The sequence below is a fragment of the Seriola aureovittata genome, chromosome 16, assembly GCF_021018895.1.
Source record: "Seriola aureovittata isolate HTS-2021-v1 ecotype China chromosome 16, ASM2101889v1, whole genome shotgun sequence".
In the NCBI taxonomy this organism is placed as follows: Eukaryota; Metazoa; Chordata; class Actinopteri; order Carangiformes; family Carangidae; genus Seriola; species Seriola aureovittata.
Window position 1 is genome coordinate 19,652,740 of NC_079379.1, and position 18,304 is coordinate 19,671,043.

At 41.9% G+C, this 18,304-nt stretch overlaps 1 protein-coding gene across 5 annotated transcripts in view; it reads right to left on the reverse strand.

Annotated features, from left to right (window-relative positions):
* fhod3a (formin homology 2 domain containing 3a) overlaps positions 1–18,304 on the reverse strand; it is a 56,423-nt gene that overhangs the window by 10,546 nt on the left and 27,573 nt on the right. For 4 of the 5 annotated variants that reach the window (XM_056398541.1, XM_056398540.1, XM_056398539.1 and 1 more), the window contains exons 5-16: positions 17,642–17,747; positions 12,650–12,744; positions 11,649–11,760; positions 11,360–11,454; positions 10,996–11,139; positions 10,526–10,761; positions 8,413–8,832; positions 7,044–7,103; positions 6,446–6,580; positions 5,728–5,778; positions 2,515–2,732; positions 357–683 (exon numbers count right to left, since the gene is read on the reverse strand). In XM_056398541.1, the coding sequence (XP_056254516.1) occupies positions 357–683; positions 2,515–2,732; positions 5,728–5,778; positions 6,446–6,580; positions 7,044–7,103; positions 8,413–8,832; positions 10,526–10,761; positions 10,996–11,139; positions 11,360–11,454; positions 11,649–11,760; positions 12,650–12,744; positions 17,642–17,747 (1,999 nt within the window). The remainder of the gene's footprint in view (positions 1–356; positions 684–2,514; positions 2,733–5,727; positions 5,779–6,445; positions 6,581–7,043; positions 7,104–8,412; positions 8,833–10,525; positions 10,762–10,995; positions 11,140–11,359; positions 11,455–11,648; positions 11,761–12,649; positions 12,745–17,641; positions 17,748–18,304) is intronic. The other variant, XM_056398543.1, reaches the window with a different exon arrangement.

Below are 18,304 nucleotides of genomic sequence, written 5' to 3' on the forward strand. Positions count from 1 at the left end.
TTCTTAGTCAGTGTCATTACAAAATTCAGTGTTTTAGCTATCAGCTACATTCTTTCAGTCGCAGCAATCCCTGGCCCTATGGCACCTTTCATAAAAAAATGATCGCAGCAGGTTCCACACAGTGAGGTTAGCAGATTTTCAATTTGGGGGAAAACAGTGCACTGGTATCAGATCAGGACTCTGTATCAAGTATTTGAGGTGCTGGAATTGTATAGACAGAGAAAAGTCAGATCATCCCTGCATCCTCAGTCATTTGACTTGTTTCCAGGGCAACAGGCCATAATACAGCATATCATCCCCTTGTTTCAAAAAAACTGTGAATGAATGAAATTGAAATCAATTACAAAACTACCCACCATTCTCAGCGCTCCCCCTCTCCTCTCTCTCCAGAGTGCTGCTGGCAGAGGAGATGCTGGAGGCCGAGCAGTTGTCCTTCTCGTTTACTTCCTCATTCTGTCGTTCCTTGTCGCTCAGGATGCCGCTGTCCTCCTCCTCCGGCTCCTCTCTCTCTTTCTCCGGTTCCTGTGCGCGCTCCTCGACTTCTACCTCCTTTTCCGCGGTTGTTTCCTCATGCACTTCCACTTCTACCTCTTCCTCTTCCTTCTGTTCTTCCTCCTCTTCAGCGGTAGCTTCTGCCTCTTTCTCCTCTGTTTCTACGCTGGCACTGGAGTCATCAGCCTCTCCTGTCATAAAAAGTCAGCGTTACTTTATTCTCTAAGATTCTGTTTTACGGTTTTGATCTCTCAAACTGATTAGACCTGCACGAGAGTGACAATCCTTCACACAGAAAGAAACTGTGAGATGAAAGGCTTATCTGCAATGAAATACTATTTGAAATATGTGACATGGCTGTCTTTGATTTTTAAAGGTGGCTCTGTTTAGGCTGCACATAGGACACTCTTGTATCAATACACATTCACACACACACACACACACACACACACACACACACACACACACTAACAAGAAAAACAAAAACACACACCCATACACTAATGTAAACAATATGGCGGGTAAACAAAGCCGGGTTGTCGTAGCACCAGGATATGAACAGGAAATGAAGAATTAAGTTCCTGTTTACGTCAAAACACACTCATGTATATGGCGCACACACGTAACTCAACAGTACAGTCCATGCAGTGATGCGGGCGAGGTTAGAATAACACGACACCCTGAGGCCTCATACACTCGCCTGTTTGACCTACAGTACCTCAGCTCGTGGCTGTGCATGCACTCCGACACAAGGCTGTTTTCTTACACAAGATGTTTTGGCATCACACTTTCAAAAAGCTCTTTCAAAAACCCATTTGACCCTTTCACCCATATCCTCTCTCTGTGTTTTTTTTCTTTTCTACCCTACTGATGGTGTCCCCTCCTCTCCCGCACTATTTTCCACAATCTGTCTCCTCTCTCCCTCTTTCGCTCACGTCTGCATGTTAATTTAAACAGCAAGCTGCAAACTGAAACAAGTTAAGGTTAAGAATGATTGCTTTGGGGCGTACTAATGGGAATTGAACTAGCGACCTTCTGGTATTAATTATAACTCCACAAGGTATCAACCCAAGTCATACAAGTGCTCTGAACTAGTAGAACTTTAACACATAGATACAAACCCTGTATTGGAAGCTATTTATGGTCAACATATTTTCGGCATGTACATATATTCAGTATTTACCTCTCTCTATATAGTCATTTTCAATTTAATTGTCCATTCCCATGTTGGATTCCCTTCATGCACACAAGGGATTCACAGGAAAACAAATCATGCATGTAATCCAGCATTAGCTCTGACAGCAGTCATATATCAAAAATGCATCTACATTACAAGATGTGGTCATTTTTGGTATTTTTCTGACAGCAGATCAGTTTTAAATATGAGCTACTAGATGAAGAGTTGCAGGCAGCGCGCTGTGTACTTCCAACCCCACAGCAAGGTATCCAACAGTTTCTGTGCCCCTGCTGTTGTCTATTACTGGCTACTAAAACTACTCACAGTGTGTGCAGCGTGAAATCAGATTGTGGTTCCAATTACTGACTTTCTTCTTTATTAAGGCGTGTGTTTGTTTGGCTGCTCTGTAAACACAGACACCGCTTGCTGCTCCGCTGTTTTTCAAACAAAACTAGCTGCTCAGAGTGTCGCCAAAACGACCAGGACTGAAATCTGAAGGATTTCAATTCTAAAGTATGTAAAGTAAGTTAATGTTAGTTTCTACCTCCACTACTGGTTATAAAACCATATATTATTCCACAGTGTGGTATAGCATAAGAATACCCCTTTGCTAACAGTGCTAACAGGACTAGCAGTAATAGTAGCCGTAGTAATGCTGAACACTATTATGTATCATCATACAAAACCTAATAGATGCCATTTGGCTACAGTATTGTAATTAAATCCTCTACACAAAGAGAAAAGATGTTATTACATTTGATATTTAATTGGTTTTATGTGACTTGTTAATAACAGCCATACCAGTACTATGTTATTAGTCAATTAAGTATTCTCAGTTGTCATACCAGTCTCAGAGGGGGTGTAAGGGGTGGCTGGGGTCTCAGCTTCAAGGTCAGCCTCTGTGTCCTCTTGGGAGGCGAAGGAGGACGGGGTGCTGCTGCGTGATGACGAGGGCCAGGCCTCCGAGGGTGTAAAGGTCAGGTTGAGGTCAGGGCGAGTCCTCGAGACCCGGACACGCTCCTTCTCGTACTCCTCTGCTGCCAGACGCTCCACGTTCTTATACCTGTGGGAGGGGGAGAAGGAGTATCAGAGGACAAAAGAGGTAAAAATAGAGTCTGAGGCAATGCACCTTCTGTCTTGCCTTTCTCCGCAGTGCTGCGCTGTGTTGCTCTTTGCCTAATTGTCCTAGACTAAACCACTAGTTACAAATTTTTTTCCAATTTACTTGAATTCATCAAAAACTTCATGTCTACCTAGAAAACGCTCAGACCATTCTTCAATATTTTCTCTTCTTGAGCTGCCGTACAACCTCAACACACTGCAGTATAAGCCCACCTCACTCCTTTACTTTGCCACATTAATTGTCCACAAAGAATTCAATGCATTCATCACTCATTTCCTGTAGTCAATGGGTTCACCATCCTGGTCCTCTCTCCCCGTCTATCTAACCAAACGCTTAGCTATCATCGGCAGTCCAAATATGCAACCGGAGGGAGTTAAGAGGAGAAGACGGAGTTAGGGAGGAGGGTGGAGAGCAGAGGAGAACGACAGGAGAGAAGAATGGGAGAGATGGGGAGAAGTTAATGTTAGTTTGGCTGCTGAAAGGCCAAACATCAGAAGTGAATCAGAGTAAACCTGTTCAAGATGTGCCTCGATCAGGTCTCCTCCCTGGTCTTTTTCATTTCTCCTCCTTCCTACCTTTTTCTCGTCTTCCTCCTTTTTCTCCCTCTACCAAACTTTACCATTCAACCTGCCGGCCAGAACAGAGTTTCAGGGCGCTGAATCAACCCTCTCTCTCTCTCTCTCTTTCTTTCTTTCTCTAACCCCTCCTCTTTCCCACCGTACCATGAATGTGTGGAGCTTCTGTTCAGAGTTCATTAGCATCAGGCCACTTCAGAGGGCTGAAGAAACTGGATACTAATATATGTGTGTGTGTTTGTGTGCATGTGCATGTGATCAGGAGTGAAATGGGAGTGAGTGAGCCAACTGTGTATTGTGTGATTGAACCTGGACCAAGACCTTCAATATGTTGTTATGTCCTTACACGCTTGATTAATAAAATATGTTGAGTGATAGGTTGCTACACTCTCCTCTACACTCTGCTACTCTAAGTAAAGTTCATGTTCATAATTAACGTCTGATTAGCTACACTCGCCCGATGCAAATTTATCAACCTGATATTGCCACTGTGTGAAATTCTGATGACAGCAGTGGTGGAGTGTACTAGATTGTGTAACTAGTTCTACTCAAGTACTGTGCTTAAGGAAATATTTTGACATACTTGCTTTGCCTGACTCTTTCGATTTCACTTCACACTTCTTCTCCACTTCATTTCTTAGGGAAACATTGAACTTTTTAACCCATTACATATATTTGACAGCTGTAGTTACCACTTAGGCTTTTAAATACAAAACATGTGATCAGATTATGAAATTTGTAAATTAAGTAGTTTAATAGTTTAAACGAGCTTCACCTCAATTTACTAACCCAGTAAAATTCTACTTACAGATAAATGTATCTGTAATAATGAAACTATATATGTAATTCTATACAATGGTCGTAACACTCCAAGGGCATTTTGCTAATAAGACTTACTTTTTCTAAAGTGACATTTTCAATACAGGACTGTTACAAGTAATGGAGTATTTTATATTGCAGCATTTCTACCTTTGGAAAGACAGAAAAAGTTCTAATACTTACACCTCTGGATAACAGTCAATCAGGGGTGATACAATTGATATCAGGAATCATGATGATATATTGTCATGATTTATTAAGTAGCTTAAGCTTTCATAGACTCTGTAGGAACAAGACCAAGATGTTTACAGCGATGCTAGTGGCTCTGTGAAGTTGTACATAGGCATAGTGGTATTTTGAGCTAAATGCATCAGCATGCTAACTTGCTCACAATTATAATCCTAACATATACATTTCTTAGGCTTTTATATTTGCATCACACTTAGGGAATCTTGTTTCAGTCCAGTCCTTGTAAGTACACCATTAACAGTCATTGTTGGACTCAGTTGTTTGTCATTAGCGCAATATTTCATGCAAGTCCTTTTTGTCCAGGTGTTACTGTGCTGTGTCCTGTCAGGCAGATGCGTCCCTCTGGGAGGTGAGCCAGGGTAAAAACTCATGTTTTTCTGATAACCATGACACCCAATTACACTGTAAATACATCAACATTATCCTTTGGAAACATCTCCCTCAGGCTCACTCAGCAGCTCATCTCTGGCTTTCTGTCCGTCTCGTGCTTGTTTCCTCCATCTGCTCTTAGTTTGTCTTTCTTTCTCTCTGTCTCTCCTTATTTCTTTCAATTGTATTGTATCAACTGTGCTTAAAACTGAGGATGAAAGTCAGCACTTGGCACAGTACATACAGTGTAGAGGGTCAAAAGAAGAAAAGAAGCCGAAGGAGAAAAAAGAGGAGAATGAAAAGAAGAGGAAAAGGAAGAAGAAGAAGGAGCTTTATTTCCTCATATTATTAAATATTGTGTTGATCAGCATATTGGATTTGGTTTTATACAGCTGTCATCAGTCCTTGTTTATATAAGGCTGCATCAAGTATGATCAGTCATAAATCTGATCATGACCTCACATACCCTCCTGAGTAAATCTCTCGTTTCCCATGATTCCCATCTGCACACAAACATCGATTTATTAGCCTCATGAAAATTCTTCTTCTTCTTATTGTGTATGTGTGTGTGTGTGTTTAAAAGTACATGTGCTTGAGTAAAAAGTGTGTCTGTGTGTGTGTGAGTGCATTCAGTGTGAAAAGCTTGATGAATCCTGGAATCTGATTTTCTCACAACATGCAGCCAAAGCAATCAGGCCCCTGGCAGAATGTTAAAATACAGCTCCTTAAGAGAGAAGAAAACAGGCAGACGGAGCAAAGAAAATCGGTTCAGTATCCCCCCAGCCTCTGGCAGCAAAGGGCACCTTTTTAACCTGAAAACAATTACTCCATTACTGAGCTTCCCAAACCACAGGCTCAAACATATTCCCCTCGGGTTCAGCTGTTCTGAGCGTGTGTTGTTTTGATTTAGCGCACACACTTACCTCTCCTCCCGCGCAAGCCTGGCCTCTTCCATTTTATCCACATAGCCGCGGCTGAGAGAGACACACAAACAGAGAATTTTAAAGAATAATAATCATTCCCTACTCGTGTATGATCGTCTGCAGACCTGCCTTTGTAAATACAACACGTTTGCACATCACGCGAACAAGCGGTTAAGGTACTGGTGCAACCCCTAATTCTCAGGTGTTTCTCATATTTTTCTTTCAAACTGTTAACCTTAGTCTTTTTAAAATATATTAAATTCAGATATTTTCACTTATAGTTTAGCATTTATTTTACGCACTCATTCTTCTGGAAATATTTCCTTTAATTTACATGCTTATTCTTTCCTTGATATGTATGAATTGTTATTTGAGTTCTCCTTAATCCCTGATATCGTCTGTTTTATTGTTAGTTCTATTGTAATCTATTACATCTGTAATAGTATTTGCATTCTTCTGTATGTATTCTGCACTGTATAGTTTTTGTTTTGCATTTTACAGCTTCCTCAATTCTTGAAGGAAAAGTGTGAGATTTTTTGAAATACACTTTATCAGTAGCCAGTTAGCTTAGCTTAGCATAAAGACAGGGGGGAATGGCTCGTCAGACTCTGTCTAAAGGTAAAGGTGAATCTGCCTACTAGCACCTCTAAAGCTCACTAATTAACATGTATTGTTTGTTCAATGTGTTAAATGCTATACAAAGCCGGCAATGCCTCACCTGTGCTTGTTGCGCTCCTCTCTCTCTATCCTCTGCAGTCTCTCCTCTCTCTCCACGCGGCGGCGCTCTCGCTCAGCTGCCAGAGATTCCTGGTGTTGTCTGTAGGAGGAGGACAGAAGACCCCCCAGAGCAGGCCTGAAGGAGAGAGCAAGAGAAGAAATACAGTCTGATAACACCACTGTGCAGTCAGAGTAATTCTGTAATCCTCAAGCACCAGTCGTCTCTGTAAAACACTGCACTTCAGCACAGTAATGAAAATTCCTCCTTCTGATCCTTGCACATGCAGAGCTTCTATACACGTATGTGTGTAACACACCATAAATAATATTTTGATGTCTACATTCTCCATGGAGGAAATAGGAGCAGCTTATTAACTAAGGAACCAGGAGGCTGAGATCACTTTCTCTTCGGTATGTCATCACCATGACTGCACTACGGGGCTGCACACAGTCTACATTTGTTACACATGTAGCGTGTGTGTTTTGGTTCACGCAAACATAGAGGAACATATGTGAGCACATTGGCAGTGCAGGAGTGTGTATTTTAGGGATGTTTTCACGAACGTGTGCAGGCACATGTTGGCGCAGAGTCCTCTCACCTGGAGCTGGTGGGCGTACTCGGACTGCTGAGAGAGGAGTAGGACGTGAAACCTCCATTCCTGAGAAAGAGAAGGGGTGAGAAAATAGATGACAGTGAGAAACATCCCCAGCTGTACAGCTACCCGACACCACACCGGCTAGCTGGTCAGTGAGAAACCGGTGGCCAGAAACGAATGTGACACCTTGTTACATAACAGGAATGCTGCTGGTGCAACATTAGAGTGACCCTAGTTAGTAGGTGCTGCGGTGTTTATTTACATATGTTTCTGGGAAGTTCCAGGCACACTCACAGCTCACTAAAAAATATATTTACCTTAACTCATTTAACAAGTGTGAGCAGGCAACAACTTTCTTTTTTAAGCTACTGGTATAAAATTGAATGTGTACTAATATTAATATAAAGCAAAGGTGGTGTCAAATTAGAAGTGTGTGTATTTATTTTAAGCATACTGGCATCTTATCCCTGTGAATTAAATAGAGCTCCATGGCTGCAACAGGGCTGTAAATCCGAGCATCTGAATGTAGGATTATCATAACAAGCTACAGATGGGCGACAAGTTAAAGGAAACATCAATATCAAGTGTCGTGGGCGACCACAAGCCTCCAGAACAGCTTCAATAGCAAAGACTCTGTCCAAAATCTCCCATACATGTTCAGCTGAGTTGAGATCTAGTGACCGCGAAGGCCATAGCAAAGCATGATTCACATCATGGTCATACACAAACCATTTATCACCCATCATGCTCTGTCTGAAAGCATCTGCTTTCTTCAAGTTTCTCCTCATTTACTCAGGTTTTTCCTTTAATTCGTCACCTGTCTGTATTTATAGGTGAGGTGTTGGTTTCTCCATCCGGAGAAAAATCTAACATAACGATACTATAAACTTATAACATCAAAGAGGACAGTGGATGGAGGAAGTAAGGATCAGAAAGTGCAATGTTCTATAAAAATAATAGTGCTAATAAGCAAGGAGAGAAAAGAGAGATATACAGGTGAAGAATTTGAAAAGACATCTGGTGCTGTTCTTGAAAAGAAAGTGCAGAGGAAGTGCAGTGGAAATGGGAAACAAAGTGCAAACCAGTGTGGAGGACTATCGACGCAGTGGCAGAACTAAGAAAAAAAAAGAAATGAAGGTGATAATAAGCGACAGATTGAAGGTGAGAAGCTGTGCAGTCAAAGACCGGAAAGAAGTGGTGAAAGGGAGGTGATGAATAACATAAGTGGTGCAAAGAGATCCAAGGTGGTGCCAGGAGAAAAAAGCCAGAAACAGAAGTGAAAACTGAAAAAAGGAAAAGTGCAACGTCGAAGAGATGCAAGGAAAGTTCTCGATGCTTCTCGGGGGAGATTGAATTGTGCTGCCCCTCTGACCTGGGAGACGTCGTTTTAGGTGACTCCTCAGTGGGTTTGACCGGAGCCGGGGGCGACGGCTCCTCATCGAGGTCGTAGGAGAAGAGGTGGAAAGGCGAGTGGGGCAGGTAGGGCAGGCGGTCAGGGGAGGGACGAGAGCTGCCACGCAATGGTGGGCTGACCTCTTTGGTAGCCGGCACGGTGACAGTAGACCTCTTCCTGGCCAGAAGGCTGGCCAGAAGTGAGGGCTGGGCTTGGGGGCTGAGAGGGGAGGAGATGGGAGGAGAGGAAGCGGGAGTTGAGGGGGAGTGGGCGGTAGATGCTGGAGGTGGGTCAGTCGGGTTCCTCTGCTCATCCTCTTTTATGTTCTCCTTCCTGGAAGTGATGGTGATGGACTGGAGGGTTGTTCTATGAACAATGGATGGAAGTTGTCGAGCCGGGCTAGGAACAGAGGGATGGATTGAGAGGAATAAATGGATGACAGCATAAAAGAGAAGCCTGTAAACAGGTTTGGCACTGTTAGTAATAAGTGCTAGGTACATAGGCCACAAGGAGATCAAACCAACCAGATATGCAACAGAAAACAGTGACAAAAGACACATTTAAAAGCTTTGTGGCTTCACATTTAGAGCCCCTAGTTACAAAGGAAGAACCACAGAACATTATTTACCACCATGTCCTAAAATACCTGGGGGTGGTCTGATTAGACACTGTATCAGCCCCCTCTTGCTCATCTGAATCAGACTCAGTCAATGGAGTCTCCTCTTCCTCTTCCTCCTTCTCTAATCCATCCTCACACGCCTCCTCTCTGTGGAGGCAGGGGGGTGGATGAATGGATGGTTGAGTGGAAAATGTACGGGAAGGATTCAGGGAGAGATGATATGATACATAAGAATGGCATGCAAGTAGAAATCGCCTCACTACTGAAGAATAAAAGAGATGGAACAAAGGTGGAGGGTTAGATGAGATTGACGTGTGGAAATGATGTTTACAGCTGCAGTGATGCTCAAAGACAACAACAAACGAGGACATGACATCTATCAGATAGAAAAACAACAAATAGGAGATGGGGTGAATAAATGTTTGTCATTACACACTCCATGCCTCCAGTTAGCTACTTTTACATGCACATGAAGACAAAACATAATGGCAGGGAAGAGGAAAAGGGATGCTAAGAGGAGAATATACCATGGCTGAACAACTGACTTGAGACCAGAACTGTTTTGTCTAGAGAAACCAGAGGAGCCCCGTTGCAGTTGAGTCAGCGTGCGCTGCCAGGTGGTGTTCCACAAGACCAGAGCCATGTGTGTGTGACGAATGGGACGGCCAATAAAAGTTGTGTTTGTTTTTCTGCGTGTGCATGAATAATATGAAGCAGGATGTAGACTCTGACATGAAACAACTTTCACCCATCACGTCATTCGAAGAGCCATATGCAAAACGAATCCTCATTTTTAGATAAACAGGTGTCCTGGTATACACACATTTACACACACTCACACAATTGTTTTGCTCTGTTACACACTGCCAGAGGATGAAGATACACATAACAGAAGAGAAAGAGGAACAAAGGATGATTTACCTGAAGTAAACAGCTACAGATGGCTCCAAATTCCCCTTTTTGTGTATACACACACAGCACTGAAGTAAGCCTGTGCTGGTTTAATAATGTGTACGCTTGTATTAGAATTACAAGCAAACCCTTAAGGCTTGTGTGGCTGTTTTATTTCTTTTAGTGGAGCACAAGTCTCTACCAGTGTATCATTGGAGAACAAAAAAAAAACCCACTCAGAGTGCTTTATGTGACATGAGACACATTAATAGCTGTTACAGCATGTAGGTGAGGAGCAGCAGAAGGAAAACATAGACAGAGGGTCGCAGAGGTCAACACTGACCATTTTTCTGAATGACCTCTGAACTTACATGGATGGAAGGAAACCTGACAGTGCCCTAGAGCAGAAAGCGGTCGTATAAGACAGTCAGAACTTCTGTCTGGAGCTGAGTTAACACATGTGCATCTCTAAAGAGATGACTTTTAGTCTTTAAACCAACCCCTTTTGTCCCTCTGCTGTTATGAAACTTTTAAAAATCAACCTTTAGCTTCTGATACTCCTCCATCTCCCCCTTCTCTCACCTCTCACTCATGTCCTCAGCCCTCTGTCCACTGAAAGGCTTGAAGCCGGCTCTCTGTGGGGACGCAGGGCTGCAGGGGGAGGCGTGACCAGATCGCCCAAGTGAAGCTCTGCGGCTCCGCCTCCTCTCCAGGCCACGCTTTTTGTCCCCGCCCCCGAGGCTGGCTCGTCTGCGGTCCCGGCGTCCCATCGGTGGAGGTTGGCTGTCATCGTCACCGTCTTCGTGCCGTAGGGTCATCTGAGGGAAAAGTGGGTTGGGTGTGAAGTGGGAGAGGTGGCAGGTGCTTCCCTCAGAGGATTTTAGTATTAAGCAATCAGCCTATAAATACTGTACAGAGTCATATCGCATCAGATTCATTGGACGTGAGCAACACTTACGAGCTGAAATCTGATCTTTAGCAAAAGGCAACTATCAGCTTGCAATATTTCGCTTGTAATCTTATGACTGAAAATGTTTGTGTATGTCTCAAACCTCATAGATGTTAAGCTGCTCAACCAAGTCCAGATCAGTGCCTTTCCGCCCCAGGTGTCTTTGGGATACTGTCTCCATGCCCTGTTCCTCCAAACCGTCCACCAAATCATAGAATGAATCTTGGTCTGGCAGTGCTGCAAGTGTCTGCAAAAAGAAAGCAGATCAAGGTTTAACTGAGGTTTAAATACTCTGATGGCTAAATTCTAAAATATTTATTTTTGGCTGCGTTGGGAAGCCCCTTTACAATGAGGAATAAGGAAAGAAAAGGCATGTTTTAAAGTACATGTGGCGTATATCTTCCTGTATCTAGTGCTTAATAAAAGTATATAAACATTCAGTATATAGAAACTATAGACATAGATACCTTATTGATGAGGGTCATGGCATAGACCAGCAGCTCTGTGTCCACGCCATCCTTCTCATGTAAGATCTCCATAGCATTGGACCATGGCTTGCAGCCTGGAGATCAGTCCAATAACACCCACGAATAAGTTCACCAATTGAAATGCGAGCTGTGATGTTACCACTCAACCAAACACGCCTTTCTCTGTACGGTTTATCAACCTCAGCGTTCAACCAAGACATTACATGAACAAACATATTAATGAATGTGAAGTTCCTCATCAGCTTGTGGCGTGTGAAGACTTCTGTACCTCTCTTGTTGTCCACAGACGTGATGGCTTCTATCAGCAGCGGAGCGTTGGACTCAGAGTACTCCACAAACACCAGCAACAGCTTCAGAGTTGTTTTCACCACCAGACGGAACTAGGGGGGAAATACAAACAAACTTATACAAGTGATTGATATGTTTTGGTCCTGTGGCCGCAATTCTGGAAATCTATTAGTGTTTTATCATTGCAGCAAGCATCATGATATATTTTCTAGTTTGTTTATTTATTTAATTGTTTTTTTTTTTGTTTGTGTGTGTGTGTGTATCTCTATATCTGCGAATAACATGTTGTCTTTGGTTCCTAACCGTTGTCAAACCGTGTATATTTCAGTCCAGGCTTTTGTTTAGACGGCTCAGTGTTTAATGACGGGTAGAGAATGCATTTGTTTCCAGACGTGACACCGTGGCTGGTATTGTTTTCAACCTGTGTGTGTGCGCGCGCGCGCGTGTGTGTGTGTGTGTGTGTGTGTGTCATCGTGGCAGAATGTGGTCCTGGAGGCACCTAGTAAAGCTGGAACTACCACAGAGGCAGTTTTATGTACTTTGGCAGGTGTTAAATGTCTGTGGACTGGTTTTTGTCACCACAACTGTGCAAGATGCAGTCATGAAAGATCAAAATGAAGGCTGAGTTTGAATATGGGTGTGGTCCAACCCACAGGCACTGAGTACTCATGTAACTAGAGATAAATAGAATAAAAGCAATGACTTTTTTAGACACTGGAATCAAGACTGATAGTTTTAGGGCAAAGCAGAATTTTAGCTTTAAAACTAATGAAAATACCATAAAACCAAGGAGAGACACAACCCTCAGGGCAGGACACAGAATACAATCAGTAGCAGATGTGTTTGTGTGTCTGTTACAGTGTAGAGAAGCTAGAATAATGAAATAATGTCCACCATACAATGGATGGGTAGTGTGTGTGTGTGTGTGTGTACTTGTTGTAATGGGGATTGGGATGATTTAGTATGCATGTGTGACCATACCTTTGAGCCAACAAGAGTGTACAGCCACTGGATTGTCTCAGCGTGACCGATGACGCCGTTCATCCCGTCTACATACAGCATAATCTGCCCCAGGGCTGAGAGAGGGAGAAAAGGGAGAAACAAAAGGTTAGAGAGGCAGAAGAAATATAGAAAGACGAGTCAACACTAAACCAACTGTAGGCATACCTATAAATAACAGGGAAACTCATCGGGGACAAAGGGTTTCGTCGTTTATGCTTTAGGTCTTTATTACAGACAAAAACGCAAACTAGAGCAGAAAATGGAAATGATTTATAAATATTACCGTCTTCAAGCTTCAGTGGTACTGGTACTGTATTTTCCCATCGCAGAAAGACATTATGTCATTGGTTTAATATCTTAGAAAACTTGGCGTATGGATTCTCTCTCCTATTCAGTGTATATTTAAGACACACTGCCTGTGCTAAATGACGTTTACACTTAGTATTTATATTTTCATAAACCATGGTCAGATTATTAAACTATCACTCCTCCTTGAAAAAAAAACCAACCTTCAACCTTCAAATCGGTTTTCATTTGAATACTCTGATATCGATTCATAAAATCCTGAGATCCATCTTTTCATCTGTTATAATCTCCCATGGACATGTGAAGCTGTAACTCCGTTACTACTGGGGTCCATTTGAAATGTAAACATTAATATTTTTAATAATGCACCAGGTTAGAGGAATGAATCTCATTCATATCCAAGCAAAATTGGTATTGTAGCTGATACCCAACCCTAGTATATTTACTTTAGTACTGTGCCTTAGAACTATTACTTGAATTTCTCCATTTTATTCTATATTATAAGCTGACAGTTACAAGTTAGGTTGCAGATAAAGATTCTAAATGCAAAACATATGATCAGATTTGTAGTTCCCAAATAGTTCCACCTCAACCTGCTGCTCAACATCAACCCGCATGTCAATTACCTAGTAATGATAAACTAATAAAGTTTCTATTATTTTGCTCACTCAGATTATATCATTGAGGGCAAGTTAAAACACAGAAACACCTCTCTGTATAATGTAATACAGTTATGTTATGTTTTATCAATTCTGGGCTAATGGGCGAGTTTTTCCAATCACAGTAAATGCATGTCATGTAAATATTGAATGGCCTTTTTGAACACTTCAGAACCTCGTGCGTCATGGATGTCTCTTAACGTTGTGCAACACACAATGTGCTACAAACGATGCTCCGACCTTCTTTGGGTTTGATTTATGATGTTCCATCTGACTTATCCAAACACCTGCAGCGCATTTTCATCTCACTCTGCTTGCGCGTAACAGCCAGTTTACGCGCGTCTAGGTAGGCGCATACTGCTGTCCTGATAATGCGTCATTAAAATAACGGTAAAATGCTGCACCACTGACCTTAGACCACAGAGAAAATGTACTTGCTATTTAATCATCGTGGGTCTGAAAGTAGCGAAGACACCTGCGTGGTGTTTTGCGCTGCCCTGCGTCTGAGCTGCGCATTCTGTAGGTGGTTGATGCGGGGAGACACTGTAGAAAGGAATCTCCGTTTTCTGCTTGCCCCAGACTCTGTCTCTCTGTCTCCTCTCTTGCTGTAGCTACTAAAATCGATCCGTTTTTCCACATGCATCGCTGAGTTTAACTAACCACATGTTTACAGTTATCTTTTGTAGTTTATTTTTTCTCACGCTGCGCCTCCCGTGAAGTTCTCTGGCGCCACCCCGGGGAGGCACGCCTCAAATTTAGGAAAACTGCTGATGAAAATGAAAGTGAAAGTGAAGTGAAGTAAGAACAGAAGACAGCGACGTTGATTCCAACTTCCTCAACCATGAATGTGGACTCAAATTTGAGAATTGAAGTTATATCTTCAATTCTTGGGCAAAGCTTTCAACCCTATGACAGGAAGAGATATAAGAGAACGGCAGATATTTTGTCTGTTGATGACTTTCACCTCAACACCATCACTGGGAAAAGGAAACGTTATGCGAAGGAACGTTTCATCGATGAGGAAGAGTTTTTTGACCCGCAGTTTGACGTTGACTTCACTGATTTCTCTGACTCGGCTGAGTGCAGGAGAGGTGAAGAGCGTTATAAGCGTCCAAAAGGCTGGTACCGCATGGCCCTAAAAGTCAAAGGTAAATATCTAGATGGAGACAGCTGGCTGGGCACCAATGGATGGAGGAGTCAATCTGTACCTGGAGAATGGCCTGTTTCTTACCATGGAACAAGTTTAGCTGGAGTCAAAGGCATCATCTGGAGTCACTACAAAGCAGGAGATAGAACCCTCTATGGAAGAGGAATCTACTCAACACCAGACATACACTTTGCAGAGAGAGAGGACTATGCCAAGACTTTCACATCGAAGACGACGGGGAAAAGCTACAAAGTGATTCTGCAGAATCGTATCAATCCAGAAAAGAGGGAGATTTGCAAAAGATCAGATCACTGGCTCATTCGTGTTCATAAACGAACATCTGCCGAGGAAGAGAAACAGATAGTGGAGAACTCTATTCGACCTTACGGCATCCTGATTAAGGAAATAAATACTGAGGATGATACTGGTCAAGATGACAGAGGTGATGATGATACTGATGATGATGACAGATTTGACGATGATACTGGTGATGAGGACAGCGTTGATGATTATACCAGTAATGTCAGAGGTGATGATGATAGAAGTGATCATGATACTGATGATGAGAGCAGAGGCGATGATGATGACAGCAGTGATGATGATACCGTTGATGAAGACAGAGGTGATGAAGACAGCGGTGATGATGATGACAGAGGTGATGAAGACAGCGGTGATGATGATGACAGCAGTGATGATGATACCGTTGATGACAGAGGTGATGATGATGACAGCGGTGATGATGATGACAGCGGTGATGATTATACCAGTGATAATGTCAGAGGCGATGATGATACTGGTGATGAGGACAGAGGTGATGATGAGGACAGAGGTGATGATTATACCACTGATGAGGGCAGAGGTTATGATGACAGCGGTGATGATGGTACTGGTTATGATGACAGCAGTTATGAAGACTGAGGTGATGCTGTTGCTGGTGATGATGACAGCGGTCATTCGGGTTTAATAAGTTGTCAGAGAACCTTTAACTGATATGTTCAAACATTTTTGAGACTTGTGAGATACGTTAATTAACATTTCCTCATTATGAAAATCAGAAAATGTAATTCAGCTGGCATAACATTCATGTTCATATTTTGCTTTTGCTAGGACGCAGGGTTATGATCAAAAATGAAGGACACTGAACACTTATGCCACAGTTAGAACAATTAGACAGGGCTGATGGAAAAAGGTTATGAAACATGTTCATTAATTGTTCATTTGTTACTGTATGTAAATAAAGAGTTGTAAATTCTCTTCCTCTCAGGGTTTTATTGCTGCTGGGGTATGAGGGGATTTCTTACAGAAACTGGCAGGCTACATGTAACTACACAAACATGTTTACTTTATCCATGCTTATATTTTCATCTTTGGTTTAAGATGAATTTTAACAATAACCCCAATCTAACTTGTTGTGTCAAACATCAGCGCTGTGATCAGTTCCTCAGATTTGTGGAATACCAGCTGCATCTACACACTTACTTTTCATCTGAGAGCTTGTGTCATATCCACAAACGATCAGTCATACCGGCTCGGCTCTTACACCTGACAAACATGCTTTTTGAAGCAATCACATTTTACTGGTTGGGGCTGTGGGGGGGGGGGGGGGGGGGGGGGGGGGGCGTTTTGCGCTGCCCTGCGTCTGAGGTTTTGCTCAGGGACTACAGATCCTCTTACAACTACACTAACTGCCCAGAGCTGCCTCCAGAAGATTTATCACATGGCTGCAAATAGCTCACCATTAGACAATTAACAGCAAAAAAAAAAGAAGAAACACCATAATTACGCGACTCATGAAATTCTTATCCGTGACACATGTTTGAAGTGGGGGAATTTTGGAAAAGACTGGAGAGGAATGTCTGCATGTGTATGTTTAAATGTGAAAAAAAAGAAAGCAAAGACCTCTCAGGGGAACTCTGAGTGTATTTACTGCTGGTGGAAATTATGGAAAGCACGTGTGTCGTGCAAGTACTAGAGCTAAAGGGTCAATATATGACAGCATGACATCAGCTTGAAAACGCCTGCACTGTTGTGGACTCTTTTTTTTTCATTGCTATATCTCTGTTGTTATGATCACATCGTGATTTGCTGTTATTCGAGACAGAGAGACAGAGGAGTAAGTCGGACAGAAACAGGAAGGACGAGTGCAAGAAAGACTAAGAACCTAGTGACTGACCTTATCTGACCTGCTGGAAACTTCCTATCTTAAGTTAGGACAGGAACATTGACTTCTGAACTATTCATCTGTCGTGGATTTTTTCCTAAATTAGGTCCTAACTCTAGTTACCATGGTTACCAAACAGTTAAGATAGGATCTCCAAGTTAGGTAGTGTATGTACTACGGCCCCAGGCTTCAGAGTCCTTTTTTTCCTCTAAGTTTTATCTTTATTTTTTCATATGTTTATTTGATGTATTTCTAATACTAATCTACTAAGTACTATTATCAAAATGTTTATTTCTTGGTTCTATTATTAGTAGTTGTAGTATTAATTGTAATTATGGTTAACTCACACACCATAGACACAAAAATAAAACTAAATTCTATTCCATCTATGTTTTCTTCATATTGAAAACATTTGATAATGTTAAATAGAGGTGAAAATTTTCTTTTTTTTTTTTTTAAAAAAACATGTTAAATCTGACATTTTCTTTGATTGAAGAAAATTTATTTGAATTATTATATACATGTATTGTCCATCCATCCATTTTCTACCGCTTATCCTCTTATACACATGTATTGTATTCTTTTAAAAAACAAATTCCATTACCAATGTCCTAAATATATAGTGTAATAATGTCAGTATTTATATTTGCAATGATGTATCTGATTATGGTGATCAGAAAGGAAGAGAGAGGCTCTACCTCGTAATATGTAGTTCTGGTAGTTCTGGTCAGCTTCTGCTCCCACCTTGATGAGACATGTCAGACCTTCAGCCATCACAAACTCATGGACCAGATCTTTGTCATCCTGATGCACAGAAGAAGAAATAGATTAAAAAAATAAATTAATAAGTTATTACAATATAAACTGCATACAGCACTGAACCACACAAAACTCTGTTCTTACCACATGGGGGCAGTAATGTGCAGAATTTCGGGCCAGCTGATAAACACACTCCAAATGTCAACAACTGTCTTTCACAATTTGTTGCTTTTTACAGAACATCTCTGATAACAAAAACAAATCAATAAGCAAACACGCAAAGGACCCTGTATATTAATGTTGCCTTCAGGTGCACTGTCTAAGCTCTGAGACATATTATGTGTGGCTTTTTGCTCATTCAAGAGCTTTTACGGGAAAATGAACATGGGACCTGGGAAAACACATTTCATTGGTACAGTAGCTGTTATGTTTTTTGCAGAAAAAATGTTACTGGAATAAGGAGATGTCAAAAGTCACTGCATTTACCTTCAGCCACTGACACGGCTTTTTTGGGGCATTAGTGAATGTGAACATTGTAATCATGACAATAGCACTTGTACGCTGCTGTAGTTAAAACATTTTGAAAGTTCACTGTTTTATTT